Source organism: Mchenga conophoros, linkage group LG7, assembly GCF_057382185.1.
Source record: "Mchenga conophoros isolate Kocher_MC1m ecotype Shallow Benthic linkage group LG7, M_conophoros_male_GT1.1, whole genome shotgun sequence".
Taxonomy (NCBI): Eukaryota; Metazoa; Chordata; class Actinopteri; order Cichliformes; family Cichlidae; genus Mchenga; species Mchenga conophoros.
This window is the reverse complement of record NC_140532.1, coordinates 24712524-24729814: the sequence shown is the minus strand read 5'-3', so window position 1 is coordinate 24729814 and position 17291 is coordinate 24712524. Positions and strand designations below refer to the sequence as shown.

At 42.3% G+C, this 17291-nt stretch overlaps 1 protein-coding gene across 1 annotated transcript; it reads right to left on the bottom strand.

Annotated features, from left to right (window-relative positions):
* Positions 1-790: 790 nt before the first annotated feature.
* On the bottom strand, positions 791-5547 carry cav2 (caveolin 2). The gene is made up of 3 exons (XM_085283037.1): positions 5312-5547; positions 4868-5055; positions 791-3831 (listed from the first exon to the last, which is right to left on the bottom strand). The coding sequence occupies exons 1-3, from the start codon at positions 5459-5461 to the stop codon at positions 3681-3683; spliced, it is 489 nt and encodes a 162-aa protein (XP_085139163.1). The 5' UTR covers positions 5462-5547; the 3' UTR covers positions 791-3680.
* Between the last annotated feature and the right edge of the window lie 11744 nt (positions 5548-17291).

Here is a 17291-nt window from a genome sequence, read left to right as displayed (position 1 = left end):
GCCAGGTGGGGCTTTTCTGTGTGCAGTATGCATGTTCAACTCCATATGTCCCTGTGGATTTTCTTCTGGGTGCTCTAGCTTCCTTCCAGAGTCCAGACAAATGCAATAAGTGGTTGTAGTTGTGGATATGAGCATCAGTGCTTATCTGTCTTTACACTGCTTATGTTCTGGGTTGATTTAATCCACAAAGAACAAGAGTTGGAGGTCAAAAGGTCAAAGCGAAGAAACTCTTTGGCTTGTTTCTGGCACTGGTTGCTGGAACACGCCAGAAAAAATTTCACTGCATTCAGACGTTCCTTTAATTTCCTTGTAATTATACAATAATACAGCGTTGTGTTTCAGGCTGGGCTGTGATTGGCTAGCTGAAGCTATTTATCAGACAAAAAGAGAAATGCCAGACACAACAGCTCAACTTGCACCTCAAAATATTTTATAATTTGAAAACTCAGCTTTAGATGGACAGAGTTCAAGAGAGAACTGTGTTTGAGTCTCTTCATTTGGTCAAAGGGGAACATCATGAATGTCTGGATAAGAGACTACTCTTCATAAAACAAACAAACAAAAAACTTCTGTGTAGCATTATGAGTGTTAATGCCACGCAGGCGTGCAAATCTAACAGCTAAAGCCTCAGGTCATGTTCCATCAATGCACAGCTCATCTTTGTATAGGAAAGTGTGTTATGAAATCTCAGCAAAGTGATTTATGAGACTATTTTGGCACTCACCTGCACATCAAAACCACACTCATCTACTGTGACAGAAAGAAGAAACCACACACAGAAGAATTACCTTAAGGAAAAAAAAGATCTTTATTTTTGTCATGAAGGACATATTTATTGTTAAAATAAGAGTTTCATTCCAAAATGTGTCAATGTTGTGTAAAACAGTAACTACAAAAATTAAAATCAAACTCATAAAAGTAGCATCATTACTGTTAAAAGTAAAGTAGTTTAAGTAGTTTTACTTTAGTGACAAGTGAATACCTTACAGTATTATAACCTTTTTGTCTTTAATGAATATATAGCCTGCGCTAGACTAAAAAGCCCAGATAAAATGTTGTGGTTTCATGCTGCTGCTGCACACAACTGTCTTCCACCTTCAGTTGTACAACTCTACTTTAATGGTCATCCGAGAGCTGACCACAAAGCCCAACAAAATGCATTGAAACAAAGCATTGCATCATACAGCGTTCAGCTTTTTGATTTAAATGTTCAGCAGGTTAGCCAGCAGTGCAACCACCAGTACATGCCAATGTAGCTTTTATTTCAACTGATTCATCTTCCTTGAAAAATCTGAATTGTGATCTACTATAAACTTAATTGCACTGAACAAGTTTAACTTTTGTTGTGTGTCCCTTTCGGATGAACCCATTTTACTATCTCCAACAAGAGACTACAACGTTAGCGACTAGCTTCTAATGAAACTATAGCATCTACTTAAAAATTCTGATATTTGTTACAAGACTACAAAGGACTGCAGAAACTCAAATATGTGGAAATGTTGGTCAGTGTCACCTGGATGTAGCATCTGTTTATAACATGAGCCACAACAGTGAGATAATACAGTATGTGAGAGGTATACAGGCGTTTTAGCTTGCTGTCAAGTTTTTCAGACTTCAAACAGTAAAAGCAACTAACCAAGCAACAACATATACATTCTCATCCCGAGGCACCAAACAGGAGGTATAGCTGGAAATGTATACCCATCACTCACTGCTTGGTAGTGTAAGATTATAAACTAAAGCTCTGAAGATCAGTCCAAATGGCAGCAAATAACCTAGCGTTTCCTTAGTTGGAATCCTAATCAGGTATTTTTATGAGAGCTGATGCAAAACCTTAAAGGCTATTTTGAATTTTCAGTGTGATAATCCATCCATCCATCCACTGCAGGGTGGAAAGGTTCTGGAGTCTATCCCAGCTGTCATAGAGTGGGAGGCAGAGTACATCCTATAAATCACCAGTCCACCCCAGAGCTAGCATAGAGACATACAGTCATCCAGGCTTATTCAAACCTACAACCAATCTAGAACCACTAAGCAACTCATCATGCATGTCTTTGGGCTGTGGGAGGATGCCGGGCACCTGGAGAGAACCCACGCAGGCACAAAGAGATCATGCAAACTGCATACAGAAAGGCCACAGCTGGCCAGCAAATTCATATCTCTTGCAGCGATGCAACAGTGCTACCCACTGTGCTTCCCTGTATGTTGTTACAAAAGTAGTCACAGATTTCTAAAGAAGAGGAAATGTAACAACCATCTCATTACTGGAATGAACATATGTTGTTCAGTTCTGTCAGTGGCTTTGACAGAAATAATTTCTTTTGACGGTCTGGGAATGAGAAGGGATGTGCGAACTATACCAAAGTTTGGTTTTAGACCGTGAGTGTCTAAGGTGGGTTTGCACTTGACAGAAGTGCACAGTGAAAACAGTACAAAAGCAAACAGACATATAAGCATGTACCTGACACGCAGACCTGACTGCTGCACTGATGCTCTCAATAACACATTTTAAACTTTGGACTGTGCAGATCATTGCAAGTAGGAGCTGTGCAAGCTTATATTTCAAATTAAACATTTATCAAAACCACTCCAAAATGGTAAAAATCATGTCATTTTTTAAATGAATTCCAGCTGTAGAAGTATTCCAAATCCCAGCTCACTAAGCTGCTGTGCTGCAGTAAACAGAGCTTATCCAAAATGCATGTACCACAGTCTCACTCAGCTCAACCAAGGCTTCAGTAGAATGAAATACGGAACTCCTTCATCACACTGTAGTAAAGTCTTTTGATGTCAGTGTCTGTCAATCAAGAACTAGTTGTCCCATAAATAATAAATTAGAAAGGCCCTTCTAAAATGATCTACAATCCTGTTTATATAACATAATTAAATAACTGTATGCTCCATACATAAGCAAATGCCCATTATTATTGCTGATACAGTAAAATAAGGCTGCAAATGTGCAACAAGCTGCTTCATAGCGCTTAATATTCCAATAAACTGCTCTTGAGCAAACTATTCGGTTCATTACATTAAACTTCCAGCTGAATGCTTAATAATATACACAATATATATAGATAAAAAATCAAAAATATTACATCTCTTAGCAAGTCAGCAATATGTTAGGTTGAACAGCAACAATTTTTACAACTCCGCCACCCACAAAGGAATGGAATGACAAACATCTTTTGGTCACAATCAGCAAAACAACTCCATTTTGGGTGGTGCACACAAGCTGTCTGCAAATATATGAGGGTTTCATTAGATGACTGCATGTGCAGATTTGCTTATTTGCAAGTCATGTTATTTGCTTTGTGTCTTTGCTTGATACACTGAAAAGGGTTAGTGAAATATGTTCATAGCATATCTTAAATTTCTAATTTTCTAATGTTTTAACCTTGTTTCGCTCAGACTGAACACAGGTGTGCTTTTGCTGTTTCAAACCATTCATTTGATGTGTTCTGAGAAAAAGCAGATCAGATTATATGTTTGACAAACTTAGCCCTCATGGCCACATTTTTCAAAAAAAAAAAAAAAAAAATCTACAGAATATTACTTTGCAATAACATCCACCAGGATATCATATTTCACTTAGAGTTGATGTATCCGACTTGCTTCAGTCACTCTTTCGTCACTGACTCCAGTCCCCCCGGCACATTTCTTTCTCCCCAGGGACAGAAGTTTCAGTTTTCTGTAGCCTTGACTTGAATGGAGGACAAGATTTTCCCCATACTGTGGAAAAGCGGTGTTACGAGAATGTCCGTCAGACTCCTCCACACAATGTGGATAGACGGTAAGAGCATCATGAAGCTCTGGATCATAGGCATCACCACCCTGGAGGAAGAAGGTCAGAGGGTCACTTTTCTAGGCATGGAGGTTTCATCACAGATTTCTGTTTTAAACTAATTTGTGTTGCCAGAACAGTTGCTCTTGTTATTGTCTCAGCTGTTAAAAAAGTTTATAGGTCCTGTCTAGGAAAAAGATGAAAGATGGTCATCATACTGCATTTTGAAGTTTGTTTCAGTGTATTGTGAAGCTATTTCCTCCCTTGGACTAACACCCCCTGTGTATGGTCTCCTGATACACTGCCCTGTTCTGGTGATGCCTACCTGTGCCTGACTTTCTCTTAAGCTTATAAGCCCCAAGAGAGCTCAGTTAGGTGAAAGGTCATGTACAAATTACTCTACAGTGCTCCGTGCACATCTAAAGAATGTCCCACTCTGCTCTGAAAACAGGCTCCAAATGCTGCTAGAGCACCCTCTAACTGACATGGGACATAGGACATTTTTTCCATCACTACTAGGGGAACTCAATGTTCCTCACAACTTTCCATAAGGTGTTCATTACTCCACATAAAATGTTGTTTCATCAAATAGACTCTTTGGGTTTTGGTTGAAGCTCATGAGCGCTAAAAACCTAGCAGCACCTGGGTGCTGCAGACATATAGAGCTGACATAAGCATGACATAATTTTCCAAATATAAGAACAAATTGCTGACATAATGTTTCAATGCCACACTGGATATGATGTTGACTGTAAAAATAACCTGTGTCAATGTTTGCCTAAAGAACAGAACAAATATAGTGGAAAGCCGCAGGAGTTCATAATGTTGATGCGATGATCTAAACAAGGTAAACAGAATAAGGTAATAATTAACGTAACGCTCTTGGAAATGTTGATATTTTGCATACTAGTTAATCTTTATGAATTAAGATGTCTTCTCTACAAATATTCTACTAATCTACTGTAAGTTCACTGCTTCTCAACATTAACTTGTTACAGTGGGATCATTTGTGTGTTCACATATTGTTGTCTGAAAATACTGTTTAGCACAACATCGGGACCTTGCTGCCTGAGAACAACTCCTTACCAGATGTGAACACAGCTGAGCACTCCAAACACTATCCCCAGGATGAAAGCCACAGGCACAGCAAGCAGAGTAGTCAACAGGCGGTAAAAACCGAATTTGACCAGCTCAAAGGTGGCGTGGCTTCCAATCCACACTCTGTCAAAACTGTGTGTGGAAATGGGCTCCGCGATGACATCTTCAAAGCCCACCTGTTAGGTCACAAAAGTCATAGGGCAAGCAATAAAAACATAATAAGTAAACAGAGGCAGGAAAGTGTTTGAATGTGATGGATTAATGCGCAGGCAGCGACTTCCAGGTATTCATACTGCAGATTAACAATCTTGCTGGACTACAAAAACCATCCAATAATAGTGCAATAGGCTATACAAATAATTCATCTGGACAGCCTTCACCTTTTGTAGTTTCAATTTCAAAGTATCACCCAACACATCGCACAGACTTTACCTTCAGATGTGGGTTGATATCGTTTGGATCTCTGTCGGGTGACGCTGTATACACTTTCCCCTTGTTCGATAGAATGGGCTCTATCGATCTGTTGAACTCATCTTCGTCCATAATTATGCTGGTATCCAATTTCTCCTTCTCTAAACCCATTTTGTCAAGTCAGGCCGGGAGACGGTGCAGGGAGAGCGGCTGGTGACGGTGCGCTGTGAGCTGTGCGCCGGACTCAGTGGCACCCCGCCCCGTACGGAAGTCAGCGCAGCGTGGAGCAGAGGAGACACAACAAGCCCAAAGTCACTTCCCTGGAGCATTTCAACATTTTAGCAATGAGAGACGCCACTGTGCACTTTACTGGACTTGTATCATGAGCCATTGAGTCCCAACAGTCCTCAGGGTTAATTACTGGCTAAACAAACTAGCCTTTTATAGACATGTGATTGAGTGCGATTATTACACAGCCTGCAAGGCTTTTCTTCTCACAGCCCCAAAACTCATATTTATATATATAAAAGGTTTGTTATTTGTGAAGTTTTTCCAAAACAAACAGCGATGCTTTGGGAAATGCATCCACCTACATTCCATGTCTGCTTTGCTCCAGGCCTTTTATTTTGGAAAGGTACACCGAGATGTTTATTGCCACAATAATTTGTAATGTACAAAGCCTGGTTATTATTGTTGAGCACAATGTTCCACCTGTTGAGCTGATTTACCACATATTTTCTCTTTTGGTTTTTGGTCTGCATAGATTTATTGCCCTCTGACTCTTTCATGCTCTGAACCCACCAGCCAACATTGTTAGAATAACTGCAGGTCTTCAGATGTCTAAAGAGGAACAACAACAGGAAGACATTCTCCTCAGGCGGTTGGAGAAGAATTCGCTTCTGAAGACAAAAGTTTTACAACTGTCATGGTCCGGAGTCTGCGACTCCGTGTTTATGTTTAGTCTATTAGTATTCTGTGGTTTTGGTTACCTTGGGTGTTTGTATTCTTCTGTTCATGTTCCTATGTTCTGTGTCCCCCAGTCTGTGTTTAGTTGGTGTGTTATGTCATTGCGTGTATGTGTTTCCTGTTTTATTGTGAAGGTCTGCGTCTTATGTGAGTGTTTTCAGTTTGCCTCCCTAGTCTCGTCACGATAATCACTCCCAGCTGTGTTCCCCACCTGCGTGTAATCTCCCTGTGTTCTCTGGGTGTATTTAAGTTGTGTCTTCTGTCATGGTAGCTGCTGGTTCATCTGTGTTATTTCCCTTCCACCCTTCTGTGTTGATTCTCTGGTCATTCTCCCTGCATGTCACGTTTGTATTCCGGTTAGTGTTTTATTTAGTTTTCCCAGTTTAGAGTTTTCACCGTTTTGTTCCTCGCCACCCTGTCTGTTGTACCTTTTAGTTGCAAATAAACTCACCCTCCACTTCAGCAGCCTGCAGTTGGATCCATTATTATTCACACGGCTTGCCCCGGCAAACCGTGACAACAACTTCAGAAAGTTGGTTAGGGGTTAACTTTGAGTCATTTTGTGATGCTTGTGATGCTGCTAAACTGCAGTTAAAATATGAAGATATGGTTATCAAATCATAATAGGACAAGAGGGTGGTAGTAGCTCAAGAAGGAAAACAAGTCATCTACTAATTGTATGGTTCAATCCCTGGCTGCTCTAGTCTGCATGCCAAACAGCTAGATATTAACCAAGTTGCTCTCCAATGCGTCCATCAGTGTATGAATGTGTGTGAATATTAGTTAGAAAGCACTTGCATTAAAGAGACAAATTGACCAAAGCAGAAAAGTGCAGTCTGTTTACACACTTGTGTTTTCTGGAGTTAGTAAACATGACAGTTTTCTTAAACAGTTCAGTGTGTTCAGTTTGTTATATCTTCAACCGTGAAAATATCTGAATGTTTGGGAAAAGAAACATTTAAACCCAACTAAATGTTAATATTCAGGATATGAAAGACATGAAATTACGCTACTGTATCAGTGGTAGCATTGTACATCTACCAATGAGCTTTCAGAAGCAGAAGCAGAAACTGAGACAGATTTGATTGTTTAATCTCTCCTATGCACTTATCTCTAAAAAAAAAAGATGCTCTAAGTATTTTTCTTTTCCAAGGATGCAATCAGCTAAAGTCCTGTAAGAACAAGATTATTACAAGTGCCTTCTAAACTGCTAGAGAAAACAAAACATGCTCTGGAGTGGGCTGGGAAAAAAATACAGAAAAATGTGTTATTTACCAATAAATGTCAGACAGTAGTGGCGATAATAGAAAGGTATATTATATACAGGTGTATATATAGAAGACAAACTGAAGACAGAATTATACCAAAGTGTATTAAAGCCAAATCCAAAGTAAACCACAGTGTTGGCAATATTGAAGTTTGGTAGTGTTTTGTGTCCTACTGAGTCTTATACCTGCAATTAATCGACACCACTCTTACCAAAGAGAAGTGGAACTTTTTTGTCCAAATACCTACTCCACCCTCTTCTTTGTTGTGGAAAAAGGATTACTATTGCAGGAGTCACTTGATGACCAAAGAAGACTAAAGAGTGCTGACTGTGGTGGACTCTCCTCTACAGTCACTTAACCGCAGCCTCAGTTAACAAACCAAAGATTTCTGAAGGTCATTGGAAAATTGACGGATCGTGCTGTGATAGCATGGATTATGTGATTTTTAAAGGGGTAAACAAAAGAAATAGAAATTATTGCATATATGTTCAATGTGATAGTATATGAAGGATAGGTATGCTGTAGTTTTTGCAAACAGGAACAAAACACATTATAATATAAATAAGGACAAAAGGTCTACATAAGCTGCCTCAAACACAGGTGATGCACACCAGCCTTAACAAATAAAGGATGGGCTATTCCTAACTCCCAAACAGCTCCCTGCTTCTGTTAGCCTAGGAGAGGATGCAATCACATGACTGAACAAGGAATGCTGGGTAATGAAGTTTCATTAACATAACAGGTACTTTTCTACATCAGTTGCAGGACTGTTGGGAGAGGGACAGTGTCCAACAGTGCTGCAATGAGACATTCCTGTGTGATTGATGATTCTAGCTGCTCAACAGTCCTGGGTCTTCTTCTCTGTTTTTTATAGTTGAGGAAAGTATCAGCACCCGAACTCTTCTACTATGAAACAATGCTGTTGTAAGAGATGCAGGACGGAGTTTAACATTGTGTTGCTGAAAAAGATGTTGTCTGGAAGGGAGTATATGTTGCTCTAAAACCTGTATGACTTTTCAGATGTTAGAGCTTCCAATTCCAATTCCATAGGAACTAGTGCCATCAGAGATGCAGCCTTTAGAGTGAAAACAGCCTTTAACCAGTGAAAACAAGTTGGATGGTCTGTTTCCTTTTAGACAAAGTTTTCTGGAAGTGTTCTGAAGCCCTCGCACTGATTTCATACTAGTTTTCTATTTTCTGTTGTGAATAAAAATGGGTTAATGAAATTTACAAATCATTGCATACTGTTTTTATTTACATTTTACACACTTTACACACATTTTACCTACTTCTTTGAAAATGGGGCTGTACTACAGTAGAAAGCTAAACTGTTGACTGCCTGCACTTTGCATCTCATTTGTTAATGGGCAGGTGCTGGATCCTGCCTATTGGTGGGCAAACTAAACAACAACATGCCTTGTTTGGAGACCTTGGCCTGGAATTTAAACAGAGGGACAAAAAAAAAAAATCTAGGTCATGACAGTGTCAGACAGCAAAGCAGAAACACATCAGGCAAAACAGAGGGATGCTGAGCATTCAGAGCAATCAAAGTGACCCCTGGCTCCTGGCACTGTGACAATACAACAACACAATCCTACTGGATTAACACACAGTGGACAGTTTTGACAGACAAGCATTCAGCAAGGGGAGGGGCTGGCTAGGTGGAGGGCAAAGCAGGATGGGAGGACAGTGTTGACATGAGAGTATGTGAGTTTATGAAAGAGTAGCAGAGGAAGCTATTATCTTTGGTTTGTATTACAGTTTGGATTCCAATGGTATGATGATACTGTAACAAGACTTTTATGCAGCAGCCTAATAAGGATGCAAATGTTCTGTCCAAGAGCAAGATATTATAAATATTGGCTCAATTGTTCAAACGTTCTAATGATTGTGTGATGACTTTTTAAAATATTTGCTTTGTGCCAGCATGATGTCCAACTCATATAATCGTGTGCCACTGAATATGGCAAAACTAAGTCAATTGAAGATAACAGAGAACCTTTCTCTGATGGCAAGCTCTGGCTAAAATATCATAGAATTTTGTTATTATATTGTTATCGGTAAATTATATATGAATTGCTACACATATTGCCTTTGTTTTTTGCTTACTAAAATTATTTCAAGCATTATTGTGCTTTACATTACTGAACTCAAACATGCTCTATTTCTAATTCCAGCTCAGCAATTTTGCTGTAAACAAGTAAAAACTACTCATGTCTTTATGTCTGGCAACAGTTTCTGTCGTGGTTCTCGACCTCCACCGTGACACACCTGGAAACAATTGGCCAGTGTTGGGGAGTAACGGAATACATGTACCGCCGTTACGTATTTAAAATACAAAATATGAGTAACTGTACAGTTACCGTTTAAAAAGGTGGTATTTAGAATAGAGTTACTTTGATGAAATAAATGGATTACACGGCGGTACTTTCCTGTTTCATAATGTGGTGGGTCAGGAGTGTTTGGGTTTTGTTTGACAGCTGTGATGTTCTGTTGTTCCAGGCGGCAGCGTTACGGTTGCCACGGTTACAGGGTGACGCTCTCTCTCTGCGTGTTTCCTGGGTGAGAGAGCGCCTTTTTGTTGTTGTGCTAAGCTACAGGTATGGCTCTAATGTAGCCTCATGGGCAGTGTAGTCCGTGCTGCTGGGAGAATGGACTGCCATACTCGTTATGTGTCTGTGAGCGCGAGGAGGGAGAAAAAGGCGAGTGGAAAAGTACGAGCTGTCATCGAGCAGAAACGGGAGCTGGAAGCATGTAAATATAATAATAACCACTTCAGCCAAGAAGAGTGCCTGACGAGCCCAGTTGTAAGTATGCTATTAAGACTCTACTGTACACTGTGTTCGTGTTTTCCTCCGAATCAATAAGTTCCGTTGGAACAGCCTTTCAACGCCTCTCTCTGTCTCTTGCAAGCAAAGTTGACCCACACAACAAAGTAAAACTATTTTTCGGCTACGAGCCCAACACGGAACCCACGGTATTAGCCAGAGGTCCCTTTACTACGGTTCGGAGCCGCGGACCTTCAGTAATAGTAATAAATCACAGCAATAGTACATTCACGTAGTTGTAAAAAGCATGATAATATATTAAGTAATCCAAAGTATTCAGAATACGTTACTCTCATTGAGTAACATAACGGAATACGTTACAGAATACATTTTGGGGAATGTATTCTGTATTCTGTAATGGAATACATTTTAAAAGTAACCTTCCCAACACTGCAATTGGCAATTGACTTACCTGTGAGTAATTGGCTGAAGAAATCCCTCAGTGGATGGTAGATTGTTGTGCTTATGGAGAATCCTGTAACAGCATCTGTGGACTTTTGAAGGAAATCTGTGGATATCCTGCCTGCTCTTCCAACAGCTCAACTCTGAAATAACCTCCTTGGATAAACCTCTGTTTTGCTCCAAGCTAGCAAAGAAACCCCCCCAAACTGTTACATTTTTACATTTGTGTCCTGTATTTGTATCCAGGAGTCAAAAGCCTGACAGAACAGTTTGGCCACAAAGATGGCAGAAAAAGACTCAGTCAGGAGAGCCCTCTCCAGACACAGAGCTCAACTTGGTGAATACAATTGGGTCTTCTCTCCTCACAACAAGGCATCATGCTTCAGGGGGTGGTTATAGCTCAGGTAGAGCAGGCCACCTACTAATCAGAAGTCTGGGGGTTCGATCCCAGTCTGCCACATATCCACAGGCAAGATACCAACCCCAAGTTGCTCTCTGATGCATCAGAGTATGAATGCGTGTGAATGTTAGAAAGTATTTAGAGCATAGAAAAAAAGTGCATTGGTGAATGAGGAAAGTTGTGTAAAGAGCTTTGAGTGTTCAGAATGGAAAAGTGAACCTGGCAGATTTCGGGTTCTTTATTTACAATCTGAATCATCTCCAGCTGTGCCTCCACCACCTGTCTGAAACCCACAGCTCCACTGCCTCCACTTTTCCATTTATGGTGCACCCTCTGGAAAAAGCCCTTCCATCACAGCAAGCCTTCTCCAGGGAGTTAGATAAAAGCCATAGTTTGCTCACTTAATTCGCACTAATATTCAGACAGTTCCACCAAACAATGTAATGAATAGGGGTGCAACAATACTCGTATCGATATTGAACCGTTCGATACAGTGCTTTCGGTTTGGTACGCATATGTATCGAACAATACAAAATTTTTAATTTATTTTATCAACTTTCCTTCTGACGATGCTGTCTGTGTTGAGCGGCTCAGTGGATCTGCGCTCAACAGTGCAGCCTAGGCGGAGTAGTCGGACGCAGATTCACTGAGTGCAGGGCAAGCTAGTGAGACAGAAGTTAAGCTCTCCTTGCAACATGGCAAATTGAACCTTGTCGCTACCCGATCCGTACCGGAAACCCGATCGGTACACCGCATGCGCGAAAGGTGTCTACTTCCGGTCGAAGCATTTTACGATAGTTACAGGTCAGTCAGAGTATCTGTTAAGATATTAAGAATAACAAGTATCTCTTAAAATGTTTCCGATAATGAAACATTTAATATAATGTAGACAAAAACAAAAAAAAAAAAAGATAGTGACAGATCGGGACTCCCGATCCTTACTGCGCATGTGTAAAGTCGGACTGTACAAATCGGGTCTACCCGATCCGTACCGCGCATGTGCAGGGGTTTTCTTCTTCTTCTGTTCGTTTAATGGCAGTGTAGTCCCCAGTGTACGAGGATACCGCCACCTGCTGACTGAGCGAATGAACCCTATTTTAAACTGAATTAGCGTCATTACAAACGTGTGTTAAATTTGATTTTGTTAGGTTAGCTGGATTACACAGATGGATTACGTGGCAGAAACACACACGGACGCAGAATAGTTGGTGATGCAAGTTTTATATATACACAAGTAAGGGGAAATATTTACAAGGGAAAGGGGCTATATACAGTGATAAATAAAAATGTGCCAGCAGGAAAACACCGAGGCGATGAGATGGAGCCGAAGCATACAGGTAGGTAGCAGACGCACCGGAGCTACCTGACAACAGGGAACAAAACAGGGTTTATGGCATACCGTTGATAGCCGAACGTTAAACACAAGTGGACGGAGAGAGTTGGAGAGCTTACTTGACCACCCAAACCACAGCCGCTGCGGTGATCGCCGCCTGATGGTACGTAGCACTCCGTCGCGGATCCAGAATAGCCAACACAAAATCCTAGGTAGGCGGGCAGGTGATGGAACAGGCTAAGACAAAGAAAAGTAGGCGAAACGTGGATCCTTTAAAACATACAGCTCCACAGCGTAAAATCAACAGATGCAGCCTGTGCTAACTCGTTACCACTTGTGACAGCGATAATACTCCGACACCAGACGTCCGTGACTCTGCTCCCTAAAAGCGCTCACTGATGACGTCCGATGCGTCGCAGGTGTGTTGGAATGCCATCAAGCCCCGCCTCGCCTACCTATAACCAAAAGGAAAACAAAACCCAAACAACAACAGTACACCTACCCACCACCTCCTAACAGATTTAGTGATAATCGAGTGTGTTTATGCTTGTCTGTGTGGAGAGGATTGTTGGAAAAGTGATCATAATGTCCGCTATCACTGTCAATTGCCAGTAAACACTTCATCTGGCTGCTGAATCTTCACGTGACATATTATAAAGTCTGTATTATTGACTCTGTCATTAGGCACCATTCTTCTTATTTTGCGGCGCTGTTGTTCAATCGGGGAACGCTCTCTGTTGAGGAGAAAAGCAAAAATTTGTTGCGGATACGGATTATCCATTGTTTAAATGTCCCGGTAGTCAAAAAGGAGGCAGAGCTGTTGAGAAATGCTAGGAGCTAACTGGGCGCTAACCGTATCATTCAAATATATTGAATGTCGCAATGTTGGCAAAGAGAGGAAGTGATGTAAGATTTGCGCATGCGGGGTACAGATCGGGTTTCCGGTACGGCGTTTGGAACTATTTGGGTTTTCATGTGACGTATGACCCTGAAGGTAAGCGCGTCATGGACAAAAGTAAAACAGTATGTATGATGTGCCACGCAATGCTCAATTACATTGGTGGGAATTAGTGCATTAGCGCAGTTAGCTCGTTAACGTGTTGGCCGTCCAGCCCCACGCAATGGGCGATCCGTGGTAGCTCGTTAACGAAGATTTGCCGTGTTGTGGCGTGATGTTATTTCAACGAGATTAACGCTGACAGCACTAGTCGGAACACAACGAATATGACTGCACATTTACGCCGACATCATCCTAGTGCAAAGACAAGTGGAAGCAGACAAAAATAACAAGCACGCATGCTACAAACTTTACCTGAGTCATTTAGACAGCCGTTAGCACATGATTCTCCTTATGGGACCTGATATGTTTAATATGCTGCTGAGAATATAGCCCAGATGAAGCGTATAGTATAGCTTTTATTTTGGAAAGAGCCATTTCTCTGTAATAAACTCTCTTTTCCAAAGATGAGTGATTCCTCAATCAGATAGATTTATTTATTTTTATTACTTTGTTGTTTCAGCAACATTAAATTTAAAAACTGTACTTTTGAGTTAAAATATATATTTATAATTTTAATAAATGACAAATTAAAAAGGCATGAACATTTTTTTTGTATCGAAAAAATATCAAACCGTGACACCAAAGTATCGAACCGAACCGAACCGCGAATTTTGTGTATCGTTGCACCCCTAGCAATGAACCCAGATGCTGTCGCTTATAATGTAGATTGATCAGTCTGCGACAGGGAAATAGGAGTGTGACTGGTTACTCTGTGGACTGCTGGATTTTGGCAGATGAGGCTGGTTAACAGGAAAAAGCTTTCCTTTGAGTTTTTTTTAAAAGTTACACGAGAGATAAATTAGCTGCTAAGAGACCTGCCTCATTCTCTTGACTCACTTGTTTCTAGGATGGATGACTACATTTGCAAGTGTCGTTATAGTCTAAACTCCCATGAGGCCCATCTCTGTTCTGTTTCCGCTTGTAGAGGGGTAATCCTCTAGAAGAAACGAGGAGAAGAGGAATAGTTGGCAGTGATGCTAAAGCTGAACCCATTCAACTAGAAAAATTCACCTGCTCTGGAAGAAAAGTGAAAAAGAATTGAGGTTGGCGAATTTTTGTATTGTGATATTCATTTCTGTCCCTGTGACCAAAAGACCCAGCAGCCAAGGTGGGGATGCTGGTGGGAAAGATTTCATCTGAGTCAGTCCTACCAAGTATTATGATCACTGCTAAAATCTTTTGTGAAAGGAATACTGTCTCTTCAAGCATTTGTAGACTCTGGGGGACAGCAAAGTTTCCTGGCTAACGAGCTCACTAAGCAATTTGGCACCCCAACTTTTGGAAAGGAGCCTGTTCAAGTCACAACTTGGCAACACTCTCACCAATATCACTCACTGGACATACCCAGTGTCTCTAATCTTTTTTTTGAAATCCCTGTGTAGATCAGTCTGTACATTTCTGATGACCACTTCTTCACTGGCTTGCGTACCCAACTGCACCTCGTGCATACCTGATCTGGTACGTCTGCGTGAGTGGGTGCAAGCGTTGGGGCCAGACTAGGGGCTAAACGTGGGGTCTCTGGAGTGGAGACACCAACGCACTGGGATGGCAGCCCCTCAGTGTCCGCAGTGGGTGGTGGAAGGGGTTCTGGCGTAGCCTGTGGAGATGGTTCGAGGTGGAGATGGCGGCGGTTCTATCGCAGCACCGCACCTGGGGTGTGGCGATGAGATAAGACCTTGGAGTGACACTCTCCTTGGAGGCAATGGCAGGTGTTGCCCAAGTCTTCTCCTAGTCAAGCTTAGTAAGGACAGCATCCCCTGGATGGAGTGGAGGTAGGGGCTTAGTACCATGGCGGTGGTCGTAGTAGAACGCCTGCTTGGCCTTCTGACTAGTGTACCTTCGTTTAACCTCTCTTTTGTTAGACCATTTGGGTTGAAGATTCTTCTCCAAGGTGGGCAGTTTTGTCCTGATCTTCCTCCACATAATGAGTTCCACTGGGCCGAAGCCTGTAGTGGTACAGGGAGTAGACCTATAGCACATTAGTGCTATCAGTAGGTCATCGTGCCGGAGGATTTTCTTTGCAGTCTGTACTGCCCTTTCCACATGACCATTTCCCTGCGGGTGGTGGGGACTAGATGTTATGTGGGCGAAATCCATCGCTCTCGTGAAGGCCTGGAACTCAGAGCTGGAGAACTGAGGGACATTGTCACTTACCACCTCGTCAGGGATCCCAAACCTAGCAAAGGTTGACTTCAGTTTCTGAACAACCTGACCGCTGGTCGTGGATGGTAGGTGCAGTATTTCCAGAAAACGTGAGTAGTAGTCCGACACAACAAGGTAATTATTCTAGTTGTGTTCACAGAGATCCAGGGCTATCCTTTGCCATGGACGATCCGGCAAAGGTGTGGAGATGAGCCACTCCCTTGTCTGTGTTGGCTTCTGTGCCAGACAGGTGTGGCACTGCAGCACTGCGTTCTTTAGCTCAGTGGAGAGCCCCGGCCACCAAACAGATGAATTAGTCCTATCCCTGCACTTGGTGAGGCCTTGGTGCCCATCATGTAGTTTGTTTAGAATGGCTGTTCTTTGTGACTTTGGAATGACAATCCTGCAGCCTCGTATGACCAGGCCGTTGGCCTCTGATAGCTCATTCTTCATTTTCATGTACACTTTGATGTTTGGTGGCACACTAGCTCCATATGCAGGCCAACCACTGCGTATGTATGTGATGACAGTCTGTAGTTCAACATCAGTTGCAGTGGCTGCTTTAATGCTTTCCATTCGGCTTGGGGATGCTGGAATGCCCGGTAACACAGTGGCTATATAGCAGTCCACTTCACTGTGAGTGCTAGTGTCATCCTCAGCCCAAGTCTGTGGACTCCGTGATAACGTATCGGCGATGACAAGTGTTTTGCCAGGGACATAGACGGCCTCCGGCTTGTACCTCATGAGCTGCATCAGGAGGAGTTGACACCTCAATGGAACATTGTCAAGGTCCCAGCTCTTGACCAGGGGCACCAAAGGTCTATGGTCGGTCTCAAGACTGAAGCCATCTAAGCCACATAGATACTTGTCAAACTTCTTGCAGGCCCACACACTAGCCAAACACTCCTTTTCGATTTGTGCGTAGCCTGTTTCAGCCTGCATGAGGGGTCTAGAGCAGTAGGCAACCGGTTTCCACTCTGCGCCATGAAGCTGAAGCAGCACAGCCCCAAGCTCGTAGCTACTGGCATCAGTGGATACACCTGTGGGTCTGTTGGCGTCATATAAGGCAAGAATAGGTGCTGATGTAAGCACTCTCTTGATGTTCTCGAAGGCTGCCTGCTGTGGGTGGCCCCAGGTCCAAATCTTTTTGCTTTTAAGCAACTCGTACAATGGCTGGCATACTGTGGCAAGAGCAGGAATATATCTGCCCAGGTAATTAACCATTCCTAGGATCCATTTGAGGTCTTGCACATTTTCTGGTGATAGCAGCTGAAGAATGGCTTTCACTTTTTCAGGGTCTGGCCTGACCCCAGAATAGTTGATCAGGTGCCCTTGGAAGCGAAGCTGGCTCTGTCAGCTCTGTGGCCCCATAGACCAGGATGTCATCCATAAAGACCTCTACACCCTCAAGCCCCTCTAAGGTCTCCAACATCTTTCGCTGAAAGATCTCGTGTGCACTTGTTATCCCAAAGGGCAGCCTCTTAAAGCAATACCTGCCAAAAGGGTGATGAATGTTGTTAGTCTGCAAGTCTCGTGGTGCAGCGGGATCTGCCAAAATCCACTGGCTGCATCCAGCGAGGAGAAGACCGTTGCCCCACATTG

What these genes read in the sequence shown, in the direction of transcription:
- cav2 (XM_085283037.1), bottom strand. Translation starts at nt 5,461, where the DNA reads ATGGGTTTAGAGAAGGAGAAATTGGATACCAGCATAATTATGGACGAA. An exon ending in ATATCAACCCACATCTGAAG is followed by an intron (nt 5,056 to 5,311) that starts GTAAAGTCTGTG and finishes GTGACCTAACAG; the next exon opens with GTGGGCTTTGAAGATGTCAT. An exon ending in CTCAGCTGTGTTCACATCTG is followed by an intron (nt 3,832 to 4,867) that starts GTAAGGAGTTGT and finishes TTCTTCCTCCAG; the next exon opens with GGTGGTGATGCCTATGATCC.